The 27963-nt window shown below is 43.5% G+C and overlaps 1 protein-coding gene across 4 annotated transcripts in view; it reads left to right on the forward strand.

The window, feature by feature from the left end:
* The first annotated feature begins 17646 nt into the window (after window positions 1-17646).
* The window catches only part of LOC136701586 (NACHT, LRR and PYD domains-containing protein 12-like), a 39981-nt gene continuing 29664 nt past the window's right edge, over window positions 17647-27963 (forward strand). For 2 of the 4 annotated variants that reach the window (XM_066676192.1, XM_066676195.1), the window contains exons 1-3: window positions 17808-18056; window positions 24901-24986; window positions 27798-27938. In XM_066676192.1, coding sequence (XP_066532289.1) covers window positions 24940-24986; window positions 27798-27938 — 188 coding nt within the window. In that variant the 5' untranslated portion in view covers window positions 17808-18056; window positions 24901-24939. The other 2 variants (XM_066676193.1, XM_066676194.1) reach the window with 2 other exon arrangements.

Here is a 27963-nt window from a genome sequence, read left to right on the forward strand (position 1 = left end):
CAAAGCTGATCCCAGTGAGAGCAGACTCTACATTCAAGCAGAAGACTCTCAGAGTGAGCAGCTTCTACAGCGTCAGAGAGAATATCTACAACACCCTTCTACACATGGATTTAGGATTATTTTTCTTATTCCAGACAGTGTTTGGTAGAAACTGTATTTACAGAAGGATTTCTATTACTTTCACCTTCATCTGAACCAGTGGCAGCTGCTGAAAAATACTCTAGGTGGCGCTGTTTGTGCCTCAGTGTCAGTTTCAACAATAATCCCAATCCAACTGAACACACTGCAGGACTCCAGCGCTCTGTAGAATAATCAGTCTTTTGTAATTGATAGAAAACACATCAGCAGACTAATAGTTATTAAAATGATCATAAAGTGCAGCTCTAATGAGCTCAGACACAAGGTCCATTACATTATAGAAATCATTCCGTTACAGACCAGTCCAGAAACACACACAGATATTATCACACACATTAATAAGACAATATTAGGGATTTCTAGAGCGCTGTGTATCACTGGATCAAACTGTGTCTATATACAAAGAGAACTGGGCTCTGTGTGTGTGTGTGTGTGTGTGTGTGTGTGTGTGTGTGTGTGTGTGTGTGTGGTGTTCCTACACCTACTGTTCCCAGGTGCTGAACCCTCCTGTGCTCCAAGGCCACCGTCCTGATGATCCCTGTCATTCCTGATGCAGAGTCTTCATGGAGCTCAGAGGAAGGACATTATTCTCCCAGTCTTTCAGGTTCATATCTCTCCTGACACTGAGGAGACCTGTAGTGGGGCTGGGAACAGTCTACAACCATCACTGGGGAGAATCTGTCATTAACTACCATTTAAAATGGCTCCAGATGGAAGTAGGAGTGGAGCGTATGGTGTGAATAATCCGTGTGCTTTAGAGAAGAGATGCTGTTAAAAAGGGACTGAAGAGTGAGAGCTATTACAGCAGGATTTACTCAGATCTGTGGTGGAAAATGTGAAGAGACGACACATTCCAGTGGTGTGTTTACTGCTGTGTGGAGATGTTAATGAGTACAACATGGTAGTGGTAGTAAAGAGTGAGGAGGGGATGAATAGAACTGTGGGATTAGTAAAGTAGGGACCTCACTGGTAACTCTGGATGTTGAAGGAGACTAAGGTGGAATCTGTTGTTGTTCTGTGTTTGTTGACAGACACATGTCTGTTTCTCCTTCTTTTCTTTTCTTTTTTATTCCTCTAATCTCTCCTGCTGCAGGTGGGAGTGGTCTCCACCAATGGAAGTGTTCCCTGCGTGTGATGTTTTCTCCTGCTCCACCAATGGGAAACGCTGCTTGAGGACTGGAGGCGGGACTTTCTCTTCATAAGCAGCGTCATGCAGACAGAAGTGGGGGGTGACTGGGGAGATGGGAGGGTTGTGTTTGTTGTGGCTGCTCACACATTAATGTTGAGACTAAAGTGCTGTTTGTGGCTAAAGCTCTAAGGTTGTTGCTGCTAAAATGTTAATGTTGCTGTGAAGCGTTCAGACGACTGTTTTGAGTTGTTTTAAGAGTTTTTAGTCTTAGTTTTGCTACACTACACCTCCTGTTGTTTTATTGCTCCCACCTCTTCCAGCTCGGTGTGGACAGGTGAGAAAAGGGGCTTCTCATGAAGACGGTAGATCACTTCTGTAGAGACACACTAGGTAAGGGGCGAGTGCCACTGTGTACCTTTAGTGAGGAGAGATTTGTCTGTTCAGTGGGTAAGTGGCTTTATTTGTTTCTTTCCTTTGGCAGAGTCCAGTGTCCACCCCGAGCTTGGTTTAACCTCCTGATTAACGCAGAGTGTAAACCGTGTCTTACATTAGACACTCTCACTGTTATTGACTTCTCTTTACTGTTATTCTCTTCTTTTTCTAGAACTTACTGTGTGTGTGTGCTTTCTGGTTCTGTTCTTAGTAAATGACAGTTGGATCACTTTTGTTGGTGGTGTCTTCCCTGTCTTCAGATTCCCACACACCCCATGGTGCATCCTCTCTGACCCCGAGCTGCCATCTTTTAAGGAGAATGTAACATTGGGCCTCATCCTCATCCTCCCTTTCAGACAGATCACTGTCCAAGTTCACCTTCTCTGAACACACAGTAAACACTGGACCTTCATGTTCCTACACTGACTGAACCCCTTCATATTCACCAGTAATGTTCACTAATGACTTTACCATTAGGGGCAGTGTTTGTTTTCAAGGGTTCTGCTCCTGAACTCTGAAACTCTTCCCTGATCCAGGGCCAGGAGCAGTTTGCTGATCTTTTCCAGTTGTAATGTACCTTCAGGCACCGGGAAGATCTCCACTGATCCCTAATGTCGTGTCCAAGGAAATCAGCTGTGGATCATCTCTGTTTCTTTTAGATGAAGAACATTCCATAAGGTGGACACATGTTCTCCAAGGGTAGTTCCTGACAGAGTCTTGGGACGTGTCTCTCCACATTCACTGGGGAATATTCAAACACACACACACTGTTGTCTGGATGTCTCTGGTTGGTGGAGTAGTCTCAGTCCAGCAGTGATACTGAGGGTTTATAAACTCTAGCAGCACTGCTGTGTCTGATCCACTCACAGCAGTATGGGGGAGACATCAGTGTCCATGGCATGGGTCACCTGCCTCTGTGTGAAGGACCACACACATTTCATGTGTTCACAGCTGCTTTCTCTCTGTTCAAAGACGCACACTGTTCCACTGACCTCCACAAAGTGACACTGTGAATAAAAGCAGTTTTAAAGAACAGAAGAATAAAGAACACAGTGAAGTGGAGAAATGTTGAAGTGAATGATGAGGTTTAGAAACAGATGTAAAACTGACAGAGTTCTTATGGGAAGATGGGGATGAACTAATCCCACACATCAACATTGTGGTCTTTTGAAAACAGAAAGATAAAATAATCCTAGAGAGGAGGTGAAGTGGTGAATGTGATGTGTGTGTGAACTGCTGCGGTGGTGAGGGTGTAGGCTGTTAGTGTTGGGTTTATGAGTGATGTAGGAGAACGGTGGAGAACTCTTTACTGTAGGACACTGTTTAGAGGCTACATCACTCCTACATGAGCTCTTCATGACGACTGACTCACACACACACACACACACACACACATTTCTAAACATTTCTGGTGACGTTAGTGTGTGTGTGTGTGAGGAGGTTTTCTGGTGTGAATATCGTTATGAAGAGCACATGGAGCTGAGAGGGAAGAGAGGCCTTCGTGGAGCAGCGCTGTCACAAACCCAGCAGCATCTTCACCTGCAGATCTACAGGGAAAAGATGAGTAGAGCAGAGCATCTGTGGAAATATCACAGTACAATATTTGTTTAACAGTTACATAGTGCAGTTCAGAAGAGCAGAGTCAGGGGCAGAGCACTAATGTCATCAACCAGAATCACACACACAGTCCAACTAACAGTCCATTAGTCTCATCAGCTCCACTACTTCCACTTCCCCTCACTCACACACTCTTTGTGAAGCACTGCCAGTAGTTTCTGCTTCCTAAGTCTTCTCTGAACTGTATCTTCCTGCTGATTGATCTCTGCCTGCCCCTTGACTCTGGATTTTGGGGTTGGTTTATTGGACTGTTTGCCTTGTTCCTGTGTGTGATTCTGGTTGATGACTTAATGCTCTGCCCCTGACTCTGCTCTTCTGAACTGCACTGTGTACCTCCTTGTCTCTGTCAGAATAAAGCCTGCACATGGATCCTGTAAACTCTCCTCAGCTTCATTCCATCTGACACTTCACTTCACTTCTGGTTTAGAGCAGAAGTGTGCGTCTGTTGCTGCCTCTTTTCACCAGCTTCTTTTGTTTTGTTTTTTTCTCAACAGTCTTTTGACCTTTGGCTTCTTTTCGAACTGGACCTCATGCTGGACTTCCCTGCTCCTGTTCTCCGGTTCACTTTGGACCATTCTCCCATGGCTGTGTACCCAGCTTCATTCTCACTGCTGCCAGCCACACACAAGCCCTCTCACTTCGCTCTCCTTCCCTCCTCGACTACAGCTGCGGTGAGTGTGTTCCCCCTCAGAGTCGTCGGTCACTTCCTTGTACTCAGTCTGTGGATGGTGCTGATGGTCTGGATAACGTGCTTTAGTGGTTTTAGTGATGGTGATTTGGCTGTGGTTTGCTGGATAATTGTGGACTACTTGTGTGTACTGTTTTCCTGAGATGATCAGACTCTGCATCTGAACTAAAAAGTGTCAGTACTCCTGCTCATTTGAGTTCTCTGATGTTTAACTTATGTCTGAGTCTTGGGTTTATGTGTCGTCCCTGGTGTATTCACTGGTCCCCGCGCTCTCACTTTTCCTGCCGTGCTTCTGATGAACACATTCCAGTTATTTGGTCACAGACGGATTATTAAAAATCATAAACAGTCACGTGGCATTAATACAGTTCACCTCCGCTCTCTCACTGAGTTCAGCTCTGACTTCTCCACTGGAGCTTTCCCATCGAATATAGTTCTCCTGAACTCTCACTCTGTTTCTCACAAGGCATCACTAATAAATGACTTAATCACTGATGAGAACCTGGACATGCTCCTTCTCACTGAAACATGGAAACGAGCTGGAGATTTCCTTCAGTTCATCAGTGCCCCAGACTTTACTTATATAATTCTATATAATTTTATGACCAGCACCTGTACATTTTTTGTACTTGGGAGGTGATGAATTAAGTCTTAAATGAAGCAGGAGGAACATGGAACAGATTGAAGGTGGAGTGGGAAATGCGAATGAGATGTTGGGTAACTTTAACTTTGTGTAATTCTGTGAAATTCCCTCCCCCTCTACAAACCTGGGTCATTTCTCTAAAGAAGATTGATGATGTTGGTCCATGGAGAGAGAGCCCAGTCACCACTATGTACTGGTCCACCTCATCCTCCACCACGCCAGAGAAGACGGCTGAAGATCAGTGTCTAACCAAATCCAGGACATCCTCCAGCATAAAGTCCAGTCAGAAAAACACAGCTTCGGTGTGAAGGTATAATGAGGTGCAGTTTTAGTGAAGATGACTATCTTCCTCACTGTCTCTCTAGGTGCAGCTGCCTTTGAGAAGAGTGTAGATCTCCTATTAACACCATGTTTCCTTAGAGGTGATGTTCACCATTCGAGTTACACATGAGTTTCTGTGGGAATTCAAACAGTTAATAAACACTTACAGACAATTTACACTTCAGACACCAACAAGATACAGTCGCTTCTTACTCACACACACCGCTCCACCTTAAAAGATAGTCGCTTCTTACTCACACACACCGCTCCACCTTAAAAGATAGTCGCTTCTAACTCACACACACCGCTCCACCTTAAAAGATACAGTCGCTTCTTACTCACACACAACACTCCACCTTAAAAGATACAGTCGCTTCTTACTCACACACACCGCTCCACCTTAAGAAAGTCGCTTCTTACTCACACACACCGCTCCACCTCAAAAAGACAGTCGCTTCTTACTCACACACACCGCTCCACCTTAAAAGACAGTCGCTTCTTACTCACACACCGCTCCACCTTAAAAGATAGTCGCTTCTTACTCACACACACCCCTCCACCTTAAAAGATAGTCGCTTCTTACTCACACACACCGCTCCACATTAAAAGATAGTCGCTTCTTACTCACACACACCGCTCCACATTAAAAGATAGTCGCTTCTTACTCACACACACCGCTCCACCTTAAAAGATACAGTCGCTTCTTACTCACACACACCGCTCCACCTTAAAAGATAGTCGCTACTTACTCACACACACCGCTCCACATTAAAAGGTAGTCGCTTCTTACTCACACACACCGCTCCACCTTAAAAGATACAGTCGCTTCTTACTCACACACACCGCTCCACATTAAAAGATACAGTCGCTTCTTACTCACACACACCGCTCCACATTAAAAGATACAGTCGCTTCTTACTCACACACACCCCTCCACCTTAAAAGATAGTCGCTTCTTACTCACACACACCCCTCCACCTTAAAAGATAGTCGCTTCTTACTCACACACACCGCTCCACCTTAAAAGATAGTCGCTTCTTACTCACACACACCGCTCCACATTAAAAGATAGTCGCTTCTTACTCACACACACCGCTCCACCTTAAAAGATACAGTCGCTTCTTACTCACACACACCGCTCCACCTTAAAAGATAGTTGCTTCTTACTCACACACACCGCTCCACCTTAAAAGATAGTTGCTTCTTACTCACACACACCCCTCCACCTTAAAAGATAGTCGCTTCTTACTCACACACACCGCTCCACCTTAAAAGATAGTCGCTTCTTACTCACACACACCGCTCCACATTAAAAGATAGTCGCTTCTTACTCACACACACCGCTCCACCTTAAAAGATACAGTCGCTTCTTACTCACACACACCGCTCCACCTTAAAAGATAGTTGCTTCTTACTCACACACACCGCTCCACCTTAAAAGATAGTTGCTTCTTACTCACACACACCGCTCCACCTTAAAAGATAGTCGCTTCTTACTCACACACACCGCTCCACATTAAAAGATAGTCGCTTCTTACTCACACACACCGCTCCACCTTAAAAGATACAGTCGCTTCTTACTCACACACACCGCTCCACCTTAAAAGATAGTTGCTTCTTACTCACACACACCGCTCCACCTTAAAAGATAGTTGCTTCTTACTCACACACACCGCTCCACCTTAAAAGATAGTCGCTTCTTACTCACACACACCGCTCCACATTAAAAGATAGTCGCTTCTTACTCACACACACCGCTCCACCTTAAAAGATAGTCGCTTCTTACTCACACACACCCCTCCACCTTAAAAGATACAGTCGCTTCTTACTCACACACACCGCTCCACATTAAAAGGTAGTCGCTTCTTACTCACACACACCGCTCCACCTTAAAAGATAGTCGCTTCTTACTCACACACACCCCTCCACCTTAAAAGATACAGTCGCTTCTTACTCACACACACCGCTCCACATTAAAAGATACAGTCGCTTCTTACTCACACACACCCCTCCACCTTAAAAGATAGTCGCTTCTTACTCACACACACCCCTCCACCTTAAAAGACAGTCGCTTCTTACTTACACACACTGCTCCACATTAAAAGATACAGTCGCTTCTTACTCACACACCGCTCCACCTTAAAAGACAGTCGCTTCTTACTCACACACACCCCTCCACCTTAAAAGACAGTCGCTTCTTACTCACACACACCCCTCCACCTTAAAAGACAGTCGCTTCTTACTTACACACACTGCTCCACATTAAAAGATACAGTCGCTTCTTACTCACACACCGCTCCACCTTAAAAGACAGTCGCTTCTTACTCACACACACCCCTCCACCTTAAAAGACAGTCGCTTCTTACTCACACACACCGCTCCACCTTAAAAGACAGTCGCTTCTTACTCACACACACCCCTCCACATTAAAAGATAGTCTCTTCTTACTCACACACCACTCCACCTTAAAAGATAGTCGCTTCTTACTCACACACACCGCTCCACCTTAAAAGATACAGTCGCTTCTTACTCACACACCGCTCCACCTTAAAAGACAGTCGCTTCTTACTCACACACACCCCTCCACCTTAAAACATACAGTCGCTTCTTACTCACACACAACGCTCCACCTTAAAAGATACAGTCGCTTCTTACTCACACACACCCCTCCACCTTAAAAGATACAGTCGCTTCTTACTCACACACACCGCTCCACCTTAAAAGACAGTCGCTTCTTACTTACACACACCGCTCCACATTAAAAGATACAGTCTCTTCTTACTCACACACCGCTCCACCTTAAAAGATAGTCGCTTCTTACTCACACACACCACTCCACATTAAAAGGTAGTCGCTTCTTACTCACACACACCCCTCCACCTTAAAAGATACAGTCGCTTCTTACTCACACACACCGCTCCACCTTAAAAGACAGTCGCTTCTTACTCACACACACCGCTCCACCTTAAAAGATACAGTCGCTTCTTACTCACACACACCCCTCCACCTTAAAAGATACAGTCGCTTCTTACTTACACACACCGCTCCACCTTAAAAGATAGTCGCTTCTTACTCACACACACCCCTCCACCTTAAAAGAGTCGCTACTTACTCACACACACCGCTCCACCTTAAAAGATACAGTCGCTTCTTACTCACACACACCCCTCCACCTTAAAAGATACAGTCGCTTCTTACTTACACACACCGCTCCACCTTAAAAGATAGTCGATTCTTACTCACACACACCCCTCCACCTTAAAAGAGTCGCTACTTACTCACACACACCGCTCCACCTTAAAAGATAGTCGCTTCTTACTCACACACACTGCTCCACCTTAAAAGGTAGTCGCTTCTTACTCACACACACTGCTCCACCTTAAAAGATACAGTCGCTTCTTACTCACACACACCGCTCCACCTTAAAAGATAGTTGCTTCTTACTCACACACACCGCTCCACCTTAAAAGACAGTCGCTTCTTACTCACACACTCCGCTCCACCTTAAAAGATAGTCGCTTCTTACTCACACACACCCCTCCACCTTAAAAGATAGTCGCTTCTTACTCACACACACCGCTCCACATTAAAAGATAGTCGCTTCTTACTCACACACACCGCTCCACCTTAAAAGATAGTCGCTTCTTACTCACACACACCGCTCCACATTAAAAGATAGTCGCTTCTTACTCACATACACCGCTCCACCTTAAAAGATAGTCGCTTCTTACTCACACACACCGCTCCACCTTAAAAGATAGTTGCTTCTTACTCACACACACCGCTCCACCTTAAAAGATACAGTCGCTTCTTACTCACACACACCGCTCCACCTTAAAAGATAGTCGCTTCTTACTCACACACACCGCTCCACTTTAAAAGATAGTCGCTTCTTACTCACACACACCCCTCCACCTTAAAAGATACAGTCGCTTCTTACTCACACACACCGCTCCACATTAAAATATACAGTCGCTTCTTACTCACACACACCGCTCCACATTAAAAGATACAGTCGCTTCTTACTCACACACACCCCTCCACCTTAAAAGATAGTCGCTTCTTACTCACACACACCCCTCCACCTTAAAAGACAGTCGCTTCTTACTTACACACACTGCTCCACATTAAAAGATAGTCTCTTCTTACTCACACACCACTCCACCTTAAAAGATAGTCGCTTCTTACTCACACACACCGCTCCACCTTAAAAGATACAGTCGCTTCTTACTCACACACCGCTCCACCTTAAAAGACAGTCGCTTCTTACTCACACACACCGCTCCACCTTAAAAGACAGTCGCTTCTTACTCACACACACCCCTCCACCTTAAAACATACAGTCGCTTCTTACTCACACACACCGCTCCACCTTAAAAGATACAGTTGCTTCTTACTCACACACACCCCTCCACCTTAAAAGATACAGTCGCTTCTTACTCACACACACCCCTCCACCTTAAAAGATAGTCGCTTCTTACTCACACACACCCCTCCACCTTAAAAGACAGTCGCTTCTTACTTACACACACTGCTCCACATTAAAAGATAGTCTCTTCTTACTCACACACCACTCCATCTTAAAAGATAGTCGCTTCTTACTCACACACACCGCTCCACCTTAAAAGATACAGTCGCTTCTTACTCACACACCGCTCCACCTTAAAAGACAGTCGCTTCTTACTCACACACACCCCTCCACCTTAAAACATACAGTCGCTTCTTACTCACACACACCGCTCCACCTTAAAAGATACAGTTGCTTCTTACTCACACACACCGCTCCACCTTAAAAGATAGTCGCTTCTTACTCACACACACCGCTCCACCTTAAAAGACAGTCGCTTCTTACTTACACACACCGCTCCACATTAAAAGATACAGTCTCTTCTTACTCACACACACCCCTCCACCTTAAAACATACAGTCGCTTCTTACTCACACACACCGCTCCACCTTAAAAGATACAGTTGCTTCTTACTCACACACACCCCTCCACCTTAAAAGATACAGTCGCTTCTTACTCACACACACCGCTCCACCTTAAAAGATAGTCGCTTCTTACTCACACACACCGCTCCACCTTAAAAGATACAGTCGCTTCTTACTCACACACACCCCTCCACCTTAAAAGATACAGTCGCTTCTTACTTACACACACCGCTCCACCTTAAAAGATAGTCGATTCTTACTCACACACACCCCTCCACCTTAAGAGTCGCTACTTACTCACACACACCGCTCCACCTTAAAAGATAGTTGCTTCTTACTCACACACACCGCTCCACATTAAAAGATAGTCGCTTCTTACTCACACACAACGCTCCACCTTAAAAGATACAGTCGCTTCTTACTCACACACACCCCTCCACCTTAAAAGATACAGTCGCTTCTTACTCACACACACCCCTCCACCTTAAAAGATACAGTCGCTTCTTACTCACACACACCCCTCCACCTTAAAAGACAGTCGCTTCTTACTTACACACACTGCTCCACATTAAAAGATAGTCTCTTCTTACTCACACACACCGCTCCACCTTAAAAGATACAGTCGCTTCTTACTCACACACCGCTCTACCTTAAAACATACAGTCGCTTCTTACTCACACACACCGCTCCACCTTAAAAGATACAGTCGCTTCTTACTCACACACACCCCTCCACCTTAAAAGATACAGTCGCTTCTTACTCACACACACCGCTCCACCTTAAAAGATAGTCGCTTCTTACTCACACACACCGCTCCACCTTAAAAGATACAGTCGCTTCTTACTCACACACACCGCTCCACCTTAAAAGATACAGTCACTTCTTACTCACACACACCGCTCCACATTAAAAGATACAGTCGCTTCTTACTCACACACACCGCTCCACCTTAAAAGATACAGTCGCTTCTTACTCACACACACCGCTCCACCTTAAAAGACAGTCGCTTCTTACTTACACACACCGCTCCACATTAAAAGATAGTCTCTTCTTACTCACACACCGCTCCACCTTAAAAGATAGTCGCTTCTTACTCACACACACCGCTCCACCTTAAAAGATACAGTCGCTTCTTACTCACACACACCGCTCCACCTTAAAAGATACAGTCACTTCTTACTCACACACACCGCTCCACATTAAAAGATACAGTCGCTTCTTACTCACACACACCGCTCCACCTTAAAAGATAGTCGCTTCTTACTCACACACACCGCTCCACCTTAAAAGACAGTCGCTTCTTACTTACACACACCGCTCCACATTAAAAGATAGTCTCTTCTTACTCACACACCGCTCCACCTTAAAAGATAGTCGCTTCTTACTCACACACACCGCTCCACCTTAAAAGATACAGTCGCTTCTTACTCACACACACCGCTCCACCTTAAAAGATACAGTCACTTCTTACTCACACACACCGCTCCACATTAAAAGATACAGTCGCTTCTTACTCACACACACCGCTCCACCTTAAAAGATAGTCTCTTCTTACTCACACACCGCTCCACCTTAAAAGATAGTCGCTTCTTACTCACACACACCGCTCCACCTTAAAAGATACAGTCGCTTCTTACTCACACACACCGCTCCACCTTAAAAGATACAGTCACTTCTTACTCACACACACCGCTCCACCTTAAAAGATACAGTCGCTTCTTACTCACACACACCGCTCCACATTAAAAGGTAGTCGCTTCTTACTCACACACACCCCTCCACCTTAAAAGATACAGTCGCTTCTTACTCACACACACCGCTCCACCTTAAAAGACAGTCGCTTCTTACTCACACACACCGCTCCACCTTAAAAGATACAGTCGCTTCTTACTCACACACACCCCTCCACCTTAAAAGATACAGTCGCTTCTTACTTACACACACCGCTCCACCTTAAAAGATAGTCGATTCTTACTCACACACACCCCTCCACCTTAAAAGATACAGTCGCTTCTTACTCACACACACCCCTCCACCTTAAGAGTCGCTACTTACTCACACACACCGCTCCACCTTAAAAGATAGTCGCTTCTTACTCACACACACCCCTCCACCTTAAAAGATACAGTCGCTTCTTACTCACACACACTGCTCCACCTTAAAAGGTAGTCGCTTCTTACTCACACACACTGCTCCACCTTAAAAGGTAGTCGCTTCTTACTCACACACACTGCTCCACCTTAAAAGATAGTCGCTTCTTACTCACACACTGCTCCACCTTAAGAGATACAGTCACTTCTTACTCACACACACCGCTCCACATTAAAAGATAGTCGCTTCTTACTCACACACACCCCTCCACCTTAAAAGATACAGTTGCTTCTTACTCACACACACCGCTCCACCTTAAAAGATACAGTTGCTTCTTACTCACACACACCGCTCCACCTTAAAAGATACAGTTGCTTCTTACTCACACACACCGCTCCACCTTAAAAGATAGTCGCTTCTTACTCACACACACCGCTCCACCTTAAAAGACAGTCGCTTCTTACTTACACACACCGCTCCACATTAAAAGATACAGTCTCTTCTTACTCACACACACCCCTCCACCTTAAAACATACAGTCGCTTCTTACTCACACACACCGCTCCACCTTAAAAGATACAGTTGCTTCTTACTCACACACACCCCTCCACCTTAAAAGATACAGTCGCTTCTTACTCACACACACCGCTCCACCTTAAAAGATAGTCGCTTCTTACTCACACACACCGCTCCACCTTAAAAGATACAGTTGCTTCTTACTCACACACACCCCTCCACCTTAAAAGATACAGTCGCTTCTTACTTACACACACCGCTTCACCTTAAAAGATAGTCGATTCTTACTCACACACACCCCTCCACCTTAAAAGAGTCGCTACTTACTCACACACACCGCTCCACCTTAAAAGATAGTCGCTTCTTACTCACACACACCGCTCCACCTTAAAAGACAGTCGCTTCTTACTCACACACACCGCTCCACATTAAAAGATAGTCGCTTCTTACTCACACACAACGCTCCACCTTAAAAGATACAGTCGCTTCTTACTCACACACACCCCTCCACCTTAAAAGATACAGTCGCTTCTTACTCACACACACCCCTCCACCTTAAAAGATACAGTCGCTTCTTACTCACACACACCCCTCCACCTTAAAAGACAGTCGCTTCTTACTTACACACACTGCTCCACATTAAAAGATAGTCTCTTCTTACTCACACACCACTCCACCTTAAAAGATAGTCGCTTACTCACACACACCGCTCCACCTTAAAAGACAGTCGCTTCTTACTTACACACACCGCTCCACATTAAAAGATAGTCTCTTCTTACTCACACACCGCTCCACCTTAAAAGATAGTCGCTTCTTACTCACACACACCGCTCCACCTTAAAAGATACAGTCGCTTCTTACTCACACACACCGCTCCACCTTAAAAGATACAGTCGCTTCTTACTCACACACACCGCTCCACATTAAAAGGTAGTCGCTTCTTACTCACACACACCCCTCCACCTTAAAAGATACAGTCGCTTCTTACTCACACACACCGCTCCACCTTAAAAGACAGTCGCTTCTTACTCACACACACCGCTCCACCTTAAAAGATACAGTCGCTTCTTACTCACACACACCCCTCCACCTTAAAAGATACAGTCGCTTCTTGCTTACACACACCGCTCCACCTTAAAAGATAGTCGATTCTTACTCACACACACCCCTCCACCTTAAAAGAGTCGCTACTTACTCACACACACCGCTCCACCTTAAAAGATAGTTGCTTCTTACTCACACACACCCCTCCACCTTAAAAGATACAGTCGCTTCTTACTCACACACACCCCTCCACCTTAAGAGTCGCTACTTACTCACACACACCGCTCCACCTTAAAAGGTAGTCGCTTCTTACTCACACACACTGCTCCACCTTAAAAGATAGTCGCTTCTTACTCACACACTGCTCCACCTTAAGAGATACAGTCACTTCTTACTCACACACACCGCTCCACATTAAAAGATAGTCGCTTCTTACTCACACACACCCCTCCACCTTAAAAGATAGTCGCTTCTTACTCACACACACCGCTCCACATTAAAAGATAGTCGCTTCTTACTCACACACCGCTCCACCTTAAAAGGTAGTAGCATCTTACTCACACACTGCTCCACCTTAAAAGATAGTCGCTTCTTACTCACACACACCGCTCCACCTTAAAAGATAGTCGCTTCTTACTCACACACACCCCTCCACCTTAAAAGATACAGTCGCTTCTTACTCACACACACCCCTCCACCTTAAAAGATACAGTCGCTTCTTACTCACACACACCGCTCCACCTTAAAAGGTAGTCGCTTTTTACTCACACACACTGCTCCACCTTAAAAGGTAGTCGCTTCTTACTCACACACACTGCTCCACCTTAAAAGGTAGTCGCTTCTTACTCACACACACTGCTCCACCTTAAAAGATAGTCGCTTCTTACTCACACACACCGCTCCACATTAAAAGATACAGTCGCTTCTTACTCACACACACCGCTCCACATTAAAAGATACAGTCGCTTCTTACTCACACACACCCCTCCACCTTAAAAGATACAGTCGCTTCTTACTTACACACACCGCTCCACCTTAAGACAGTCGCTTCTTACTCACACACACCGCTCCACCTTAAAAGATACAGTCGCTTCTTACTTACACACACCGCTCCACCTTAAAAGATAGTCGCTTCTTACTCACACACACCGCTCCACCTTAAAAGAGTCGCTTCTTACTCACACACACTGCTCCACCTTAAAAGATAGTCGCTTCTTACTCACACACACTGCTCCACTTTAAAAGATAGTCGCTTCTTAGTCAGTTTGAGGAAAACTCAATGTACAAGAGACAAGTTTAAGAACTTGGGCCGTAGCTAAGAAGAGTGTGTCATAATCAGCAAATTTACACAAAAAAGTGTTCATCATTTCACTAAAACATCTATCTACACAAAAAAGTGAACATCCAGCCGTCATTTCTCTGAATTTACAAGTCTTTTCTGTTCAGATCCACATTAAAAAATTAGACTAGACAAGGCTGGTGTTACATATTGAGTTTCCCTTCCACCATAAATGTGGTTTAGGAGGCAGATCTTATCCAGTTTTCGTCAAACATTTCGCTTCATCTTACATGTGTCTGTTTCTGAGTCCTAACGGCGTTATCCGCCAGCTTCTTGAATTCTCAGTTCCACCTTAAGAGCCAAAGCTAATGCTATAGATTTTGAACATTTTTGAAGCAACTGTTTTTCCACTTTATCCATTTAAAACACACAAACATTGTGTATTGTGTATTGTGTATGTGATGTCACAAAACATTGACCTACTTAAGTGGAGGGCAAAGATACAAAGAGCCACCATGCTCCCTGCATTTACAAGAATGTACTGTTTAAACCACATTAAAATTTAGGCTGGCCTCTCACGAGGGTGGTGATATTATCCCTTTAACACTAATTGTCATTTTAGGGCAGATCTTTGCTTCTTATTCACAATTGTCGTATTCAAGCATTTTGTTCCACCTTAAATGGGTCAGTTTAAGAGTCTTATTTGCCTTGTTCTCCAGATTCTTACTGAATACTCATTTCCATATTAAACAGCTATGTGAAGCTCACACCATGTCACTAAAACATCTACCTACCAGTGAAACACTTATATTTACTGTGTACTACCAAGATTGATTTCTCCGTTCCACCTTAAATAGGTGAATATACAAGGCTTTTCAAACACAATTCTTACTCCTTAAGTTGTTTAAAACTCACAGACCTTGGAGAAACACACACAAATATGCCTTATTTCCTTAAAAAATACAAACAGTGGTATGTACAAGTTCAATGTTTTTTATTGTCATTTCAACCATATAAAGTGGTGCACAGTACACAGTGAAACAAAACAACGTCCAAAGTGCTACACAGAACAACAAACTTCACATTACAACAAAGGGATTAGCATAACAGAGATGTGATCTGAGTATCCGAGGTGGAGGCATGGCTCAGCTCGGTATGTGCTGGGAATGTTCATGTAAAAAAGGTCCAGCGTATTCTCCCCTCTCGTAACAAAGTTCACATGATGGTGGAATTTAGGGAGAACTGACATGAGATTCACATGGTTGAAATCTCCATTAACAATAAACAGTCATCAGGGTGTGTTCTGTAGTCCACTGATAGCACTGTACAGTTCACAGAGCGTATCTTTAGCATTAGCGGCTGGTGGAAGGTAAACACTGATGATCAGTTCTGTGGTGATTTCCTCTGGTAAATAAAAAGGTCTGCATCAGATGATCATAAACTCCACTGGAGGTGAGCAATAACTAGAGAGTAGTACAGAGTTCTTGCACCATTCTGTTTTGATGTAAACACACAGTCCTCCGCCATTAGTCTTACAGCACAGGGCTAAGTTCCTGTCTGCACAAAATGAGTCTAGTCCGTCTAGCAGAATGGTGGCATCTGGAACTCTGTCACTCAGACACGTCTCTGTAAAAACAAGGACACAGCAGTCTCTAGATTCTCTTCGTGTAGTTCTCTGAAGTCAAATGCAGTCTAGTTTATTCTCCAGGGAGCAGACATTTGAAAACAGGATAGACGGGAGAGCAGGCTGAGTTAGCTTTGTTATTAGCCTAGCACAAACTCCAGCTGCTTTATATAAAACACACAAAACACAGTCCGGTTTTCAAACGTCGTTATTCCTCACTTTATATAAAACACACACACTATGGCCTTTACTTCTTTTAATCTACACACAGGCGTCTGTACTTCTATATATTTTCAGAAATGTTTAGCTGTTACTTGTTCAGGAGGAAATTAGCTCTGTCTCTGGTCTGTAGTGTTGTGTTGCTGCTTGTAAACAGCCTCCACTTTTCAGACTCAAGGCCAATATTTCCTCTCATTTTACTCCGTCTCTGGTCGTGGAGAGTTGTAGAAGGGCAGTGGGGCTTTTGGGGTCCAGTAAAATATAACATTAACTCTGTTCACATAGTCATTTCATGGCTGTGATACAGTGGGTTCGGACTGTACTGTGATTGGACAGAGGATCTCAGGCTGAAATTACAGTAGAGCTCCACTCCAGACTGGACACTTCTCAAAGAAAATATACTGCTCCAGCACTGCTCTTGGGGATGCCAGTGCTTCAACTTCTGTTTCCTTAAGCTATGATCACACACCCTTGGACATTTTATGACTAAGTACAGTACATATCCAACAGACTGTTCCTTTAAACAATGTAGAAATGTGAAAATAAATGAATAAATAAAATGTAGAAATGTGAGACATTTCATTAATGATGCACTTTTTCATGACAAAATATTTGTATTTATGTGTTAATTTATTTATATATAATAATAGTACTACTACTACTAATAATAATTGTAATTATTTGCCTTTTACAAATCCAAGGACACTTTACAATCACAGGGGAGAGAGAGGAGAGAAAATAAATAGAGAATTCTACAGACACAGAGAAGAAAAGAAAGTTTTGAGCAGAGATCTGAAGTGAGACAGGGTTGGACAGTTGGGGAGAACAGGAGGAGGACAGTTCCAGTGTCTGGGGGCAGTGACGCTGAAAGATCTCACACCTTCACATATCTTCATGTGATATTATTTGTTGATTCACTCATTCATTCTTTACTTTTAAAGTGTATTTATCTTTCCTTCTGTCAGCTGTGGTCCTCCATACCTCCACACTCTGTGAGCCCTCGCTGGATCACTGCCCTCCCTGCTCCTGCTGATGTAGAGATTAAACCCAGTTACTCAGCCTCAAGAAGCAGAAGAGAGAACTGCACTACAGCGCCCTCTGTCTGTGGGAGAAATTAGAGTGCGTCACTCCTGAGTCTACTTCCTGAATCAAAAGTGAAACATCCATCTATCCATTATCTGTAACCGCTTATCCAATTTAGGGTCGCGGGGGGTCCAGAGCCCACCTGGAATCATTGGGCGCAAGGCGGGAATACACCCTGGAGGGGCAAAAGTGAAACAGTGAAAGTAAACAGAGAGACGGAGCGGAGAGGAGGAATAAAGAGACGGAGCTGTAGGAGACGAACAGAGAGGTTTCACCCAAACAGCGCTGTTCCTCCACACGGTGAGTTTATTCCTGAGTGAAGTGTAGAAGAGTGGAGGGGTTATTAGAGACAGAACAGGACTCTGAGAGTCTCCAGGAGTTCAGTGGAACTCAGATCAGGGGGAAATGGCGGAGGACCGTTATAAAGCGGAGGGAGAAATAGCGGAAGTGTGTGGAGAGAAGAAACGTATCTGAAGGAGAAACAACACTAAAACACTGCTGTTCCTCCACACGGTGAGTTTACTCCTGAGTGAAGTGTAGAGTGTAGATTAAATAAAGAACATGACGCTGAGGGTCTCCCGCTGAACGGAGACAAAATGGCGGGGGGACAGTTATAAACAGCGGAGGGTGTGTGAAGAGAAGAAGAGTTTGAGGCTCCAGCAGTGAACCCTCCTCCACTGTGTTTAATGATTTAGAGCAGAATAAAACTAAAAATCTCTCACTGAGGGTCTTCACCGTGGAGTCAGAGGGGGGTTATATACGGGGAGCTCTGACGTCGGTCGGACTGAGGTGAGGAAGGTGGGCGGGGCCAGTGGGCGGGGTATATGATAAATATATTTGACTGCAGCCAATCAGATACCAGACTGTAGTGGGTTTTTTTGTCAATCTTTTTTCTGAAGCCAATCACCAGCCAGAGCTGTCTGTCTGTTACTTTTTACTGCAGCCACGGTCTTAACACTTCTTCCAAAAGGAGGCTGCTGCTGAATAAGAGCTTTATCTGAAAGAGCAGTGAAAGTCTGTCACAGAACAGACATCAGGCAGAGTCTGTACTTTACAGATTACTCTGTTAAGGGTTAAACAAGGGCTGGGCGACGTATCGATATATTAAAATATGCCGGGATAGGACAGAGCAGGATATGGAGTGAGGCTACATCGCTTATATCGATATTTTAAGTTTTTAAAAGTCTAAATCTTGTACAGGACCATTCTGTGCCCTGCTCACAGCCTCGCCCTCCACCTCTCTCTCTCTCTCTCTTTCTCTCTCTCTCTCTCTCTCTCACACACACACACACACACACACACACACACACACACTGGAGCTGAGTAACATAGAGTGTGAAAAAGAACAGTGGTTCAGTTATATGTAAATGGTTCAGATTTGACGGTCAGATGAGGAGCAGAGACGGTGTATCTGCAGTGAATGCTGAAGGGAGGTAAGGAGGTAGTATCCAAATGTGGAAATACTCCCAGCCTCTCACCACTTACAACAGCAGCACGCACTTCTGTATGAAGCTGTTAAACTCTACAGTTCCTTAAACCAGTTCAGATGGCACTACAAGCTTCGTTAACTAACGCTGTGCCTTAGGAACAGAAAAGTACGAAATGGCATGGTACTAAAGCGGTAGTTTACTACAGAGTAAAGGGTATGATCCCTGTCTCAACAGTAAAGGGCTCCAAAAGACTGATTAAACTCCTGACCCATGATAACAATGGTCCAGCCACAATTTCTTTGCACGAGAAGCGCTGCCTAACATTTACATTTAATTCCGACAGACCCTTTCCAACCGGCTCTCGAGAGTAAAACACTTGTCTTGACGACAGACACATGGTAAAGTCGCACCTGTGAGACATATTTGAGCATCACTATCCTCTTTATTGAAGATTGAGAGATTGAAGTGTGTCTCTGCAGACTCTCTGCTATTTCCCAGAAGTCCACACTGGGAGCACACAGCCGAAGCCTTTACACTGTTCTTAAAAGCACTCTACTACAGACGCTGTAGGTCTGTAAAGTAATAAAGTCATTTCACATGTACTTCACTCGTTATTTTGATAAATAATAATCTTGTTTTATTTTGCTTTACAACTGAATTCTGTTGAATGTACAATAATGTGGGAAAGTGAAATTACGGGGACACCCAGTGAAAACCTTTGTCTTAAACATATTTAAACATTGACATTTGAATATTGAGAGATGAGGTGAAGCCAACACTAAAAACTGAATGTTCTGTTTATAAAATGTTCATAAAATATTATTTCACCACATATATCACCATTCAACTAAAATATATTGAGATATGTTTTTTGTCCATTTCGCCCAGCCGTGCTGATTTTTTTTTTTTTTATTTCATTCAGTCTGTTTACATGTTTTGTTATTTGCACAAAGTACTAGACACACAGGAGCACACACAGGAGGAAGCACTTTGGTGAAGTCTGCTTCAAAGGAAACTATTTTAAAAAAAACGAATCAACTGTTTGCTATTTTTGCTCTGTTTGTTTTCTGTTTACAGTTTAATAGCACAGCTATGAGTCTTTTGTTATTTTATTTAAGGAGCAGTATTATTTAATATGTGCCAATAGTTTATTTTTGAGCAATGTCTCGTGGACATCTACAGCTGAATGTTAATAAAAGTTCCTGTGTGACATTTACGACATGTAGCTTTGACTCAGAAGTACCTTTTTGTTATTATCTCATGAGAAGAAAAATATTGAGATATATATCGTATATCGCCAGTCAGCTAAAAAAATATTGAGATATTATTTTTGGTCCATGTCTCCCAGCTCTAAGTTAAACAACATACTGTGAGGTTTTATTGTTATTTTCAGTATATAACACTTACACGGTGCATTTCATAAACTCAGTGTTGGTTTACAACATCAGGAAGAGAAATAAATACACACCATTTACAGAAAGACAGAGCAGAGCAGGGATTTACAGAGAGACAGTGTTCAGTGCCTCCAGCTCCCCATTCGAATCTAGTAGCAAACGTAGTGGGATTTAGTGGATACTCTCTGGAGTGGGATTTAGTGGATACTCTCTGTAGTGGGATTTAGTGGATACTCTGTTTAGTGGGATTTAGTGGACACTGTTATGTATAGCCCTGTCTAGTGTGTTCCTGCTGTCTGTCTCATTGTTTCCTCTGGTTGTCATGTGTGTGTATAAGCACATGGCTCTTTGTTTTGTTTCTGTCTTCCTTGTCTCCACTTTTGCTCCTCACTTTTGTGCCTCCTTTGTGTTGCTGCTCCCTTGTTATCTGTCCCAGGTGTTTCTTGTTTGTGTTTTCTTATTAAAGTCCACGTCAGTGTTTCCTGTTTGTGGGTTATTGTGGTTGTATGTGTGTTTGTAATTCATGTCCTTGCTTAAGATTCTTGCTATGTTTATTTTCTCTGTGTTCTGCACTGTTTAGCCTTCTTGTTTAGCCTTGTTTAATGTTCATCTTACGGTTTAGTGTCTTGCCCCTTTAGATCTCTTATTGTTTAGTGTTTAGCCCCAGTGTTTTGTGTTTATCCTCTTTTGTGTTCTGCTCTATTTAGCCATCTTGTTTAGCCCTTGTGTTTAGTGTTTAGCCTCTGTGTTTAGCCCTTGTGTTTTGTGTTTAGCCTCTGTGTTTAGCCCTTGTGTTTAGCTCTTGTGTTTAGTCCCTTTCTCTAGTTCCCGAGTCTCTCTGTTTAGTTCCCTTGTTGTCAAATCAAATCAAATCAAATCAAATCAATTTTATTTATATAGCGCTTTTCACAACTGATGTTGTCACAAAGCAGCTTCACAGAATTCCAGTAAGACAAAGATTTGACATGAAATGTAAAAACAAATGTAAAACCCTCAAGTGAGCAAGCCAGGGGCGACAGTGGCAAGGAAAAACTCCCCCAGCTGAGGAAGAAACCTTGGGAGGAACCAAGGCTCACAAGGGGTGACCCATCCTCCTCTGGTCAATCTACTGGTGATGATAGTTAGTAGTCCATGTGAACTTCAGTGTAGGGACAGCTTCATGCACTTGGTGGTTGCTGGAGCGTGGGCAGCTGGTCTGAAGCGTGGAGGAGGATCTCGACAGTCATCCATCAGTGTCCAGACAGACAGGTGGGACCTGAGTGATCGCGAGAAGCGGCGGGACGACAGCACCAGCGTCTCAGTTTACTATAATTCCCTGTGTCCATGGACCCCCCGGATCTGCCGCCTTTATCTATGGGGGAGCATTAGCTACCAAAAGATAAACTAAACAGATGTGTTTTTAGCCTAGATTTGAAGATTGCGACTGTGTCTGAGTCCCGAACATTTTCTGGAAGATCATTCCAGAGTTGGGGGGCTTTATAAGAAAAGGCTCTTCCCCCAGCTGAGGCCTTCTGAATCAAATCAAATCAAATTTATTTATATAGCGCTTTTCACAACTGATGTTGTCACAAAGCAGCTTCACAGAATTCCAGTAAGACAAGATTTGACATGAAATGTAAAGATAAATGTAAAACCCTCAAGTGAGCAAGCCCTCATTGTTCCCTGAATTCTGGGAACAATTAAAAATCCAGTATTCTGTGATCTGAGTAAACGTGGAGGCTCATAATAGGAAATTGTATCTTGAAGATATTCAGGAGCAAGCCCATGTAGAGCTTTATATGTTAATAACAAAATTTTGTAGTCAATGCGGAATTTAACAGGCAGCCAATGGAGTGATGATAAAACTGGGCTGATATGTTCAAATTTTCAAGTTTTAGTGAGGACCCTAGCTGCAGCATTTTAGTTGAAGTTTTCTTAAATTGCTGCTGGTGCATCCTGACAGTAGTGCGTTACAGTAGTCAAGCCTTGAAGTAATAAAGGCATGTACTAATGTTTCTGCGTCCTGAAGGGATAAGGCATTTCTAATCTTAGCAATATTGCGAAGATGTAAAAAAGCTGTCCTAGTGATACTACCTATGTGTTGATCAAATGATAAATCCGGGTCAATTATGACACCAAGATTTTTTGCTGCTGAACCAGGTTTAACTGGAAAGTCAGCTAGATTTAAAATTAAATCTGATAATTTATTTCTTGCCACTTTTGGACCCAAAAGCAGGACCTCTGTTTTGTTGCTGTTTAGAAGGAGGAAGTTACGCAACATCCAGCCTTTCACGTCTTTTACACAGTCCTCTATTTTCTTTAATCTGTGTTTGTCATCGGGCTTTGGCTGAAATATACAATTGTGTGTCGTCTGCGTAACAGTGAAAGTTAATGTCATGGTTTCTTATAACTGTGCCTAGCGGTAACATGTATAATGTAAATAATAATGGTCCTAAAATAGAGCCTTGTGGAATTCCAAATCTTACTTTAGAATAATTTGAATTTAGATTGTTTACTTTTACAAATTGATAACGTTCCGTTAAGTAAGATTTGAACCATAATAGGGCTGTCCCTGTGATTCCAACCATGTTTTCTAACCTTTCTATGAGAATATTGTGGTCTATTGTATCGAAGGCTGCACTTAGGTCAAGGTTGTGTTAATTAAAAGTCTCCTGCAATTACCTCCGTTCCCTTTTATATTTCTGACCACCCTGACACTCCCCTACACCCCACATCGTGACAGAATGACCCACCAAATCAAAGAGGTAGCCGAAGATTTGGATTGTCTGGGCGACTGATGGAACTGACAACTGCTGGGGATCAGTACAGGGACTCTCTAGTGGACTGTTCTAGAGTTCAGAAAAAAAAACAAAAAGAAGTCCAAGAGTCCTGCCCCTGTCTCCAGTCCCGTTCCAGCTTCCAGTCCCGTCCCTGTCTCCAGTCCCACTCCTTGAAAGCCAGCCATGAGTTCAGGTACTTTGGATATTGTAATGCAGGCATATGCCCGATCTCTAAGGGCAAAATTAGCTGAACTGGTTGGGTCCATAAAACAAACATTGCCTGAGTTCAGAGCCAGCAGCAATGGAGAACTCAGACATTTTTAAACTAACTATCTTAGTGAATCTGTTTGATGAAGAGCTCCCAGGTACTAAGCCAGATTATCCAGAGCCCCTGGCTGATCCAGAGGATTCAAGGCCCCCTGCTTCCAAGGGTGTCTCCGCAGGGTCCACTGTTCCCTCGCTGCTCCTGTTTCTGCAAAGGCGGTGAACCCAGCCGCTCCTGTCCCTGTGATGTCGGCAAACCCAGCCGCTCCTGTCCCTGTGATGGCGGCGAATCCAGCCGCTCTTGTTCCTGCGAAGGCGGCGTCTCCCGCCACTTCTGTTTATGCGAAGGTGGGTTCCCCCGCCGCTCCTGTTCCTGCGAATGCGGCGATCAAGGACGCTCTTGTTCCTGAGATGACGGCAAAACTCGCCGCTCCTGTTCCCGTGAAGGTGGCGAAACCTGCCGCTCCTGTTCCCATGATGGCGGCGACATCCACCGCTCCCATGACTGTAGCTTCTGCCGCTTCTGTTCCTATGACTGTGGCCAAGACATTACAACAGACTTATGCCAGTCCTGGGAACTACCCTATGTTTGCTTTTATCCCTGTTTCTGTTCATGTCCCTGTGCCTATGTCTGCCCTTGTCTCTGTCCCGGTCCCTGTAAATGTCCCATTTCCTGTTTCCCTACCTAGTCTAGTCCTGTCTCTAGTCCAGTCACTTTTTCAGTCCCTTGTCTGAGCTTCTTTCCTGTCTCATTTGTCTTGTTTTCCAGGCTCCTCTCCTTCACCAGTTCCTGGGTCTATGTGCCCCAGGAGTTGCGCATTTAGGAAGGGGCTTCTGTCATGTATAGCCCTGTCTAGTGTGTTCCTGCTTTCTGTCTCATTGTTTCCTCTGGTTGTCATGTGTGTGTATAAGCACTCCACCTTTGCTCCTCCCTCTTGTGCCTCCTATGTGTTCCTGCCCCCTCGTTATCTGTCCCAGGTGTTTAGCCTCTGCGTTTAGCCCTTGTGTTTTGTGCTTAGCGTTCTAGCCCTTGTGTTTATTCCCTTTCTCTAGTTCTCGATCCTCTCTGTTTAGTTTCCTTGTTGTGTTAATTAAAAGTCTCCTGCAATTACCTCCGTTCCATTTTATATTTCTGACCACGTTGACACTCCCCTACACCCCACATCGTGTCAGATACTCTTGGTGGTGCATGTGCAGAGGTTGGTGTGGGCTAGGGCTAGGTCCTCTGTGGTACATGTGTGGGATTTAGTGGATTCGTTATTAAATGTGAGTGTGTAATGTCCTGTTCTGAACACAGGGAGGGGTCCTGCTGTGTGTGAACAGTAAATACTCTACGATGGAGATTCAGGACTCCAGCGCTGGAGGAGGAGCCTCTGACCCACAGTGAGTAACTTTAAATCAGAGATTATTAGGAGTGAGGCTCTTTGGTCTTCACCTCATTCACAGTTCAGTTCATTTCAGGTTATTGTTAATACTTATACAATGATGTTTATGATTAATTTAAAGCAGAACTGAAAATGATTTCCTGTCATTAAACAACATTTGATGTAGCAATTACAAAAAACATTTCTAATACTTAAAAGATTATAAAATATTCCTTGACCATTAATAAATGTGTTACTGGTTGTTTATATTCTTTTATATTTTTGATATTTTTCTGCTAAATGTATGTCCCCTAAATAACCCCCACATTAGAGACACAGACTCTTCCTGTATTTGGCAGTAGTTCCATTCATTCATTCATTCATTCATTATCTGTAACCGCTTATCCAATTCAGGGTCGCGGTGGCAGTAGTTCCAGTATATTTTAATAATCACTACATGTTGGAAGTGGGATGTCATACTTTGTTTCTAATGGGATCCAATATTCCAGTATTGTTTAATTATGAGAATATACTGAAATACTGGATCACATTTGCCACATGTTTTAAAGATCATATGGAAAGTTACTCATATTAGTAACTACTGCTGAACATATGTATGTATCTTTACACTTATATAGCACCTTTCTAGACACCCAAGGACGCTTTACAATCCACACTGCTCAGAACACTCAATCCACAGATACACTGGTGAGAAGCGGCAGCCAAACGCACACAGCGTACTCTCGACCAGGAATGACCGTCCACATGGAGGACTGCATCGGTCTCTAGGGTTTAACCCAGGATAGAGCGCCAATCCATATCTGGGCTCACACACATTCACTCACACATACAGACATTCATTCACACATACACTCATTCACTCACACACACACCAGGACAGTTATTAGAAAAGCCAATTCACCTACCCTCCATGTTTTTGGACTGTGGGAGGAAACCGGAGCCCCCAGAGGAAACCCACACGGACACGGGGAGAACATGGAAACTCCACCCAGATGGGACTTGAACCCAAGATCCCAGCACTGGGAGGCGAACGTGCTCACCACTAAGCCACCGTGCCGCCATATGGCAGCACTTCCAGTGTGTTATAGTAGGGTAGAAAATGTATTGTAGGTTAATAGGGATAACATCCCACTCCCAACATGACTTTATTAATCCGGGAATTATTGGACTGAATAAGAATGTGTTCATTGGGATTACAGCCTGGTGTACATTGGCTGAATCACAAGAAAGAGGAATTGGAAAGGACAGTTTTTCCTCAGTGTTTAACTCACAGAACACGGCTGGCAGAGGAAAGACCAGGGTGTAGGCCCTGCACAGTGCAGGTGTTGTTCGGGACTTTGGTGAATTAACTGGAGCTCCACTTGATCCCTAACTCAGACGAGAGTCCAGCCTTTTTTAAACAAACAAACAGTTTAAAAAAAAACACCATACATTTGAATTCAGATTTGAACAGTCAGTGTCATACAGAAGGAAGGATGGAGTGGACAAAACAAGTCTGAGAAAAACTTCCTTTAATTCTGAGCCTAGAGGTGGTTTATGAAAGAAATTGTATTAAAAATTAAACATGAGGGATAAACAATAAATAAACACATCTGCTCACTCAGCTGTGGGCAATGACCTCATTCTCTCACCTGAACCTAGCCCCTGGTAGAAGTCATTCTCTAACATGAATTAGCTGATGTCCCTGGGCTGCAGCTGACGTCACAGTGTAGAGAAGCCACTGCACTGGGGAACTCCTCATTATTCAAACACACGACTCAGATAAAAACTGATATTTAAAATGTTTTATATTTTCTGTCAATGCTTATAGTTTTCATTTAAACATTAAAATGAGGGAGATATAAGTGTGGATCTCTGACCCATTTATCCTCGTCACGTTTGTAAACAGAGCTCTGTTCCTCTGTGTCAGTCAAATAGCACCATACTCCCTACATAGTGCACATCACTGACAAAAAACTAATTTTACTGACTGTAGTTAGATGCTTATTCACTGGGGAAAAGTACATTTTATAGCTGTCTAAATATTTTTTTAGTTTGTGATGCAGAACCCTTATTTTATGACTGACACTGTGCCCTATGGAGGGTGAAGGGAGGTGTTTGGGATTCAGCCTCAGCTTCACTCACACCACTCACTGATCACTCACACTTTCAGACAAGAACTACTTTATTAAACTTTAACCCAAACCAGAGGAACACTTTAGACAGAGAGTCATTATAAAACATTATCCTGTAAGAATCTGTTCACTCTCAGAGCGCAGAGACAGCGGGGTCTGATTATTTACATCTAAACAGGGGGAAAGGACTGAGACGGAGGAATACGGGGCTTGTGTCTGTCATCTCTTACACACTACAACAACACAGCAGTGAAATAAGAGGTTGACTGAAGCTTGTGTATGATCTGTGTGTGAATAATTCACTCAGATTCAGACTGAAGAGCAGAGAGACTCTAATGTTTACATAAGATCCTATGAGGAATATGCTAACGTAGCTAATAGATTGGAACTTTTCTCATTATAATACACAGTGGGATCATTTACCTCATTGTATTAATAATTAATATTAATAATATTTTAATGAATGTGTTACACTAAGTAATGGACATTCATTACTGTGAAAATGTGAGTAACTTATGATTCTATAATCATAAGTGTCCATCAATGGAACAGTATCAGTTTTTCCACAAGCCTTGTTTTTGTTTTCAGATTTCTTCACATATTAGAAACTTATCCCAGAATTAAGTGATTATTAAAACAAATGATCTGTAGTAGAAATGTGTTTATGTTTGTGTGTGCGTGTGGTTTTTTTTCAGATCAAAGAAACACAGATCAAACTTTCCAGAACCCAGCTGTGTGTCTATGAAGAGTGACCGGTCCATTGGTGATCCTCCTGGACTCAGTAAAGAAGGAGGAGAACCCAACTGTGTGTCTGTGAAGAGTGAAGGGTCCAGACTGTGAGTTTTGATTCTTGAGTTTTAA

This window comes from Hoplias malabaricus, chromosome 7 (genome assembly GCF_029633855.1).
Source record: "Hoplias malabaricus isolate fHopMal1 chromosome 7, fHopMal1.hap1, whole genome shotgun sequence".
In the NCBI taxonomy this organism is placed as follows: domain Eukaryota; kingdom Metazoa; phylum Chordata; class Actinopteri; order Characiformes; family Erythrinidae; genus Hoplias; species Hoplias malabaricus.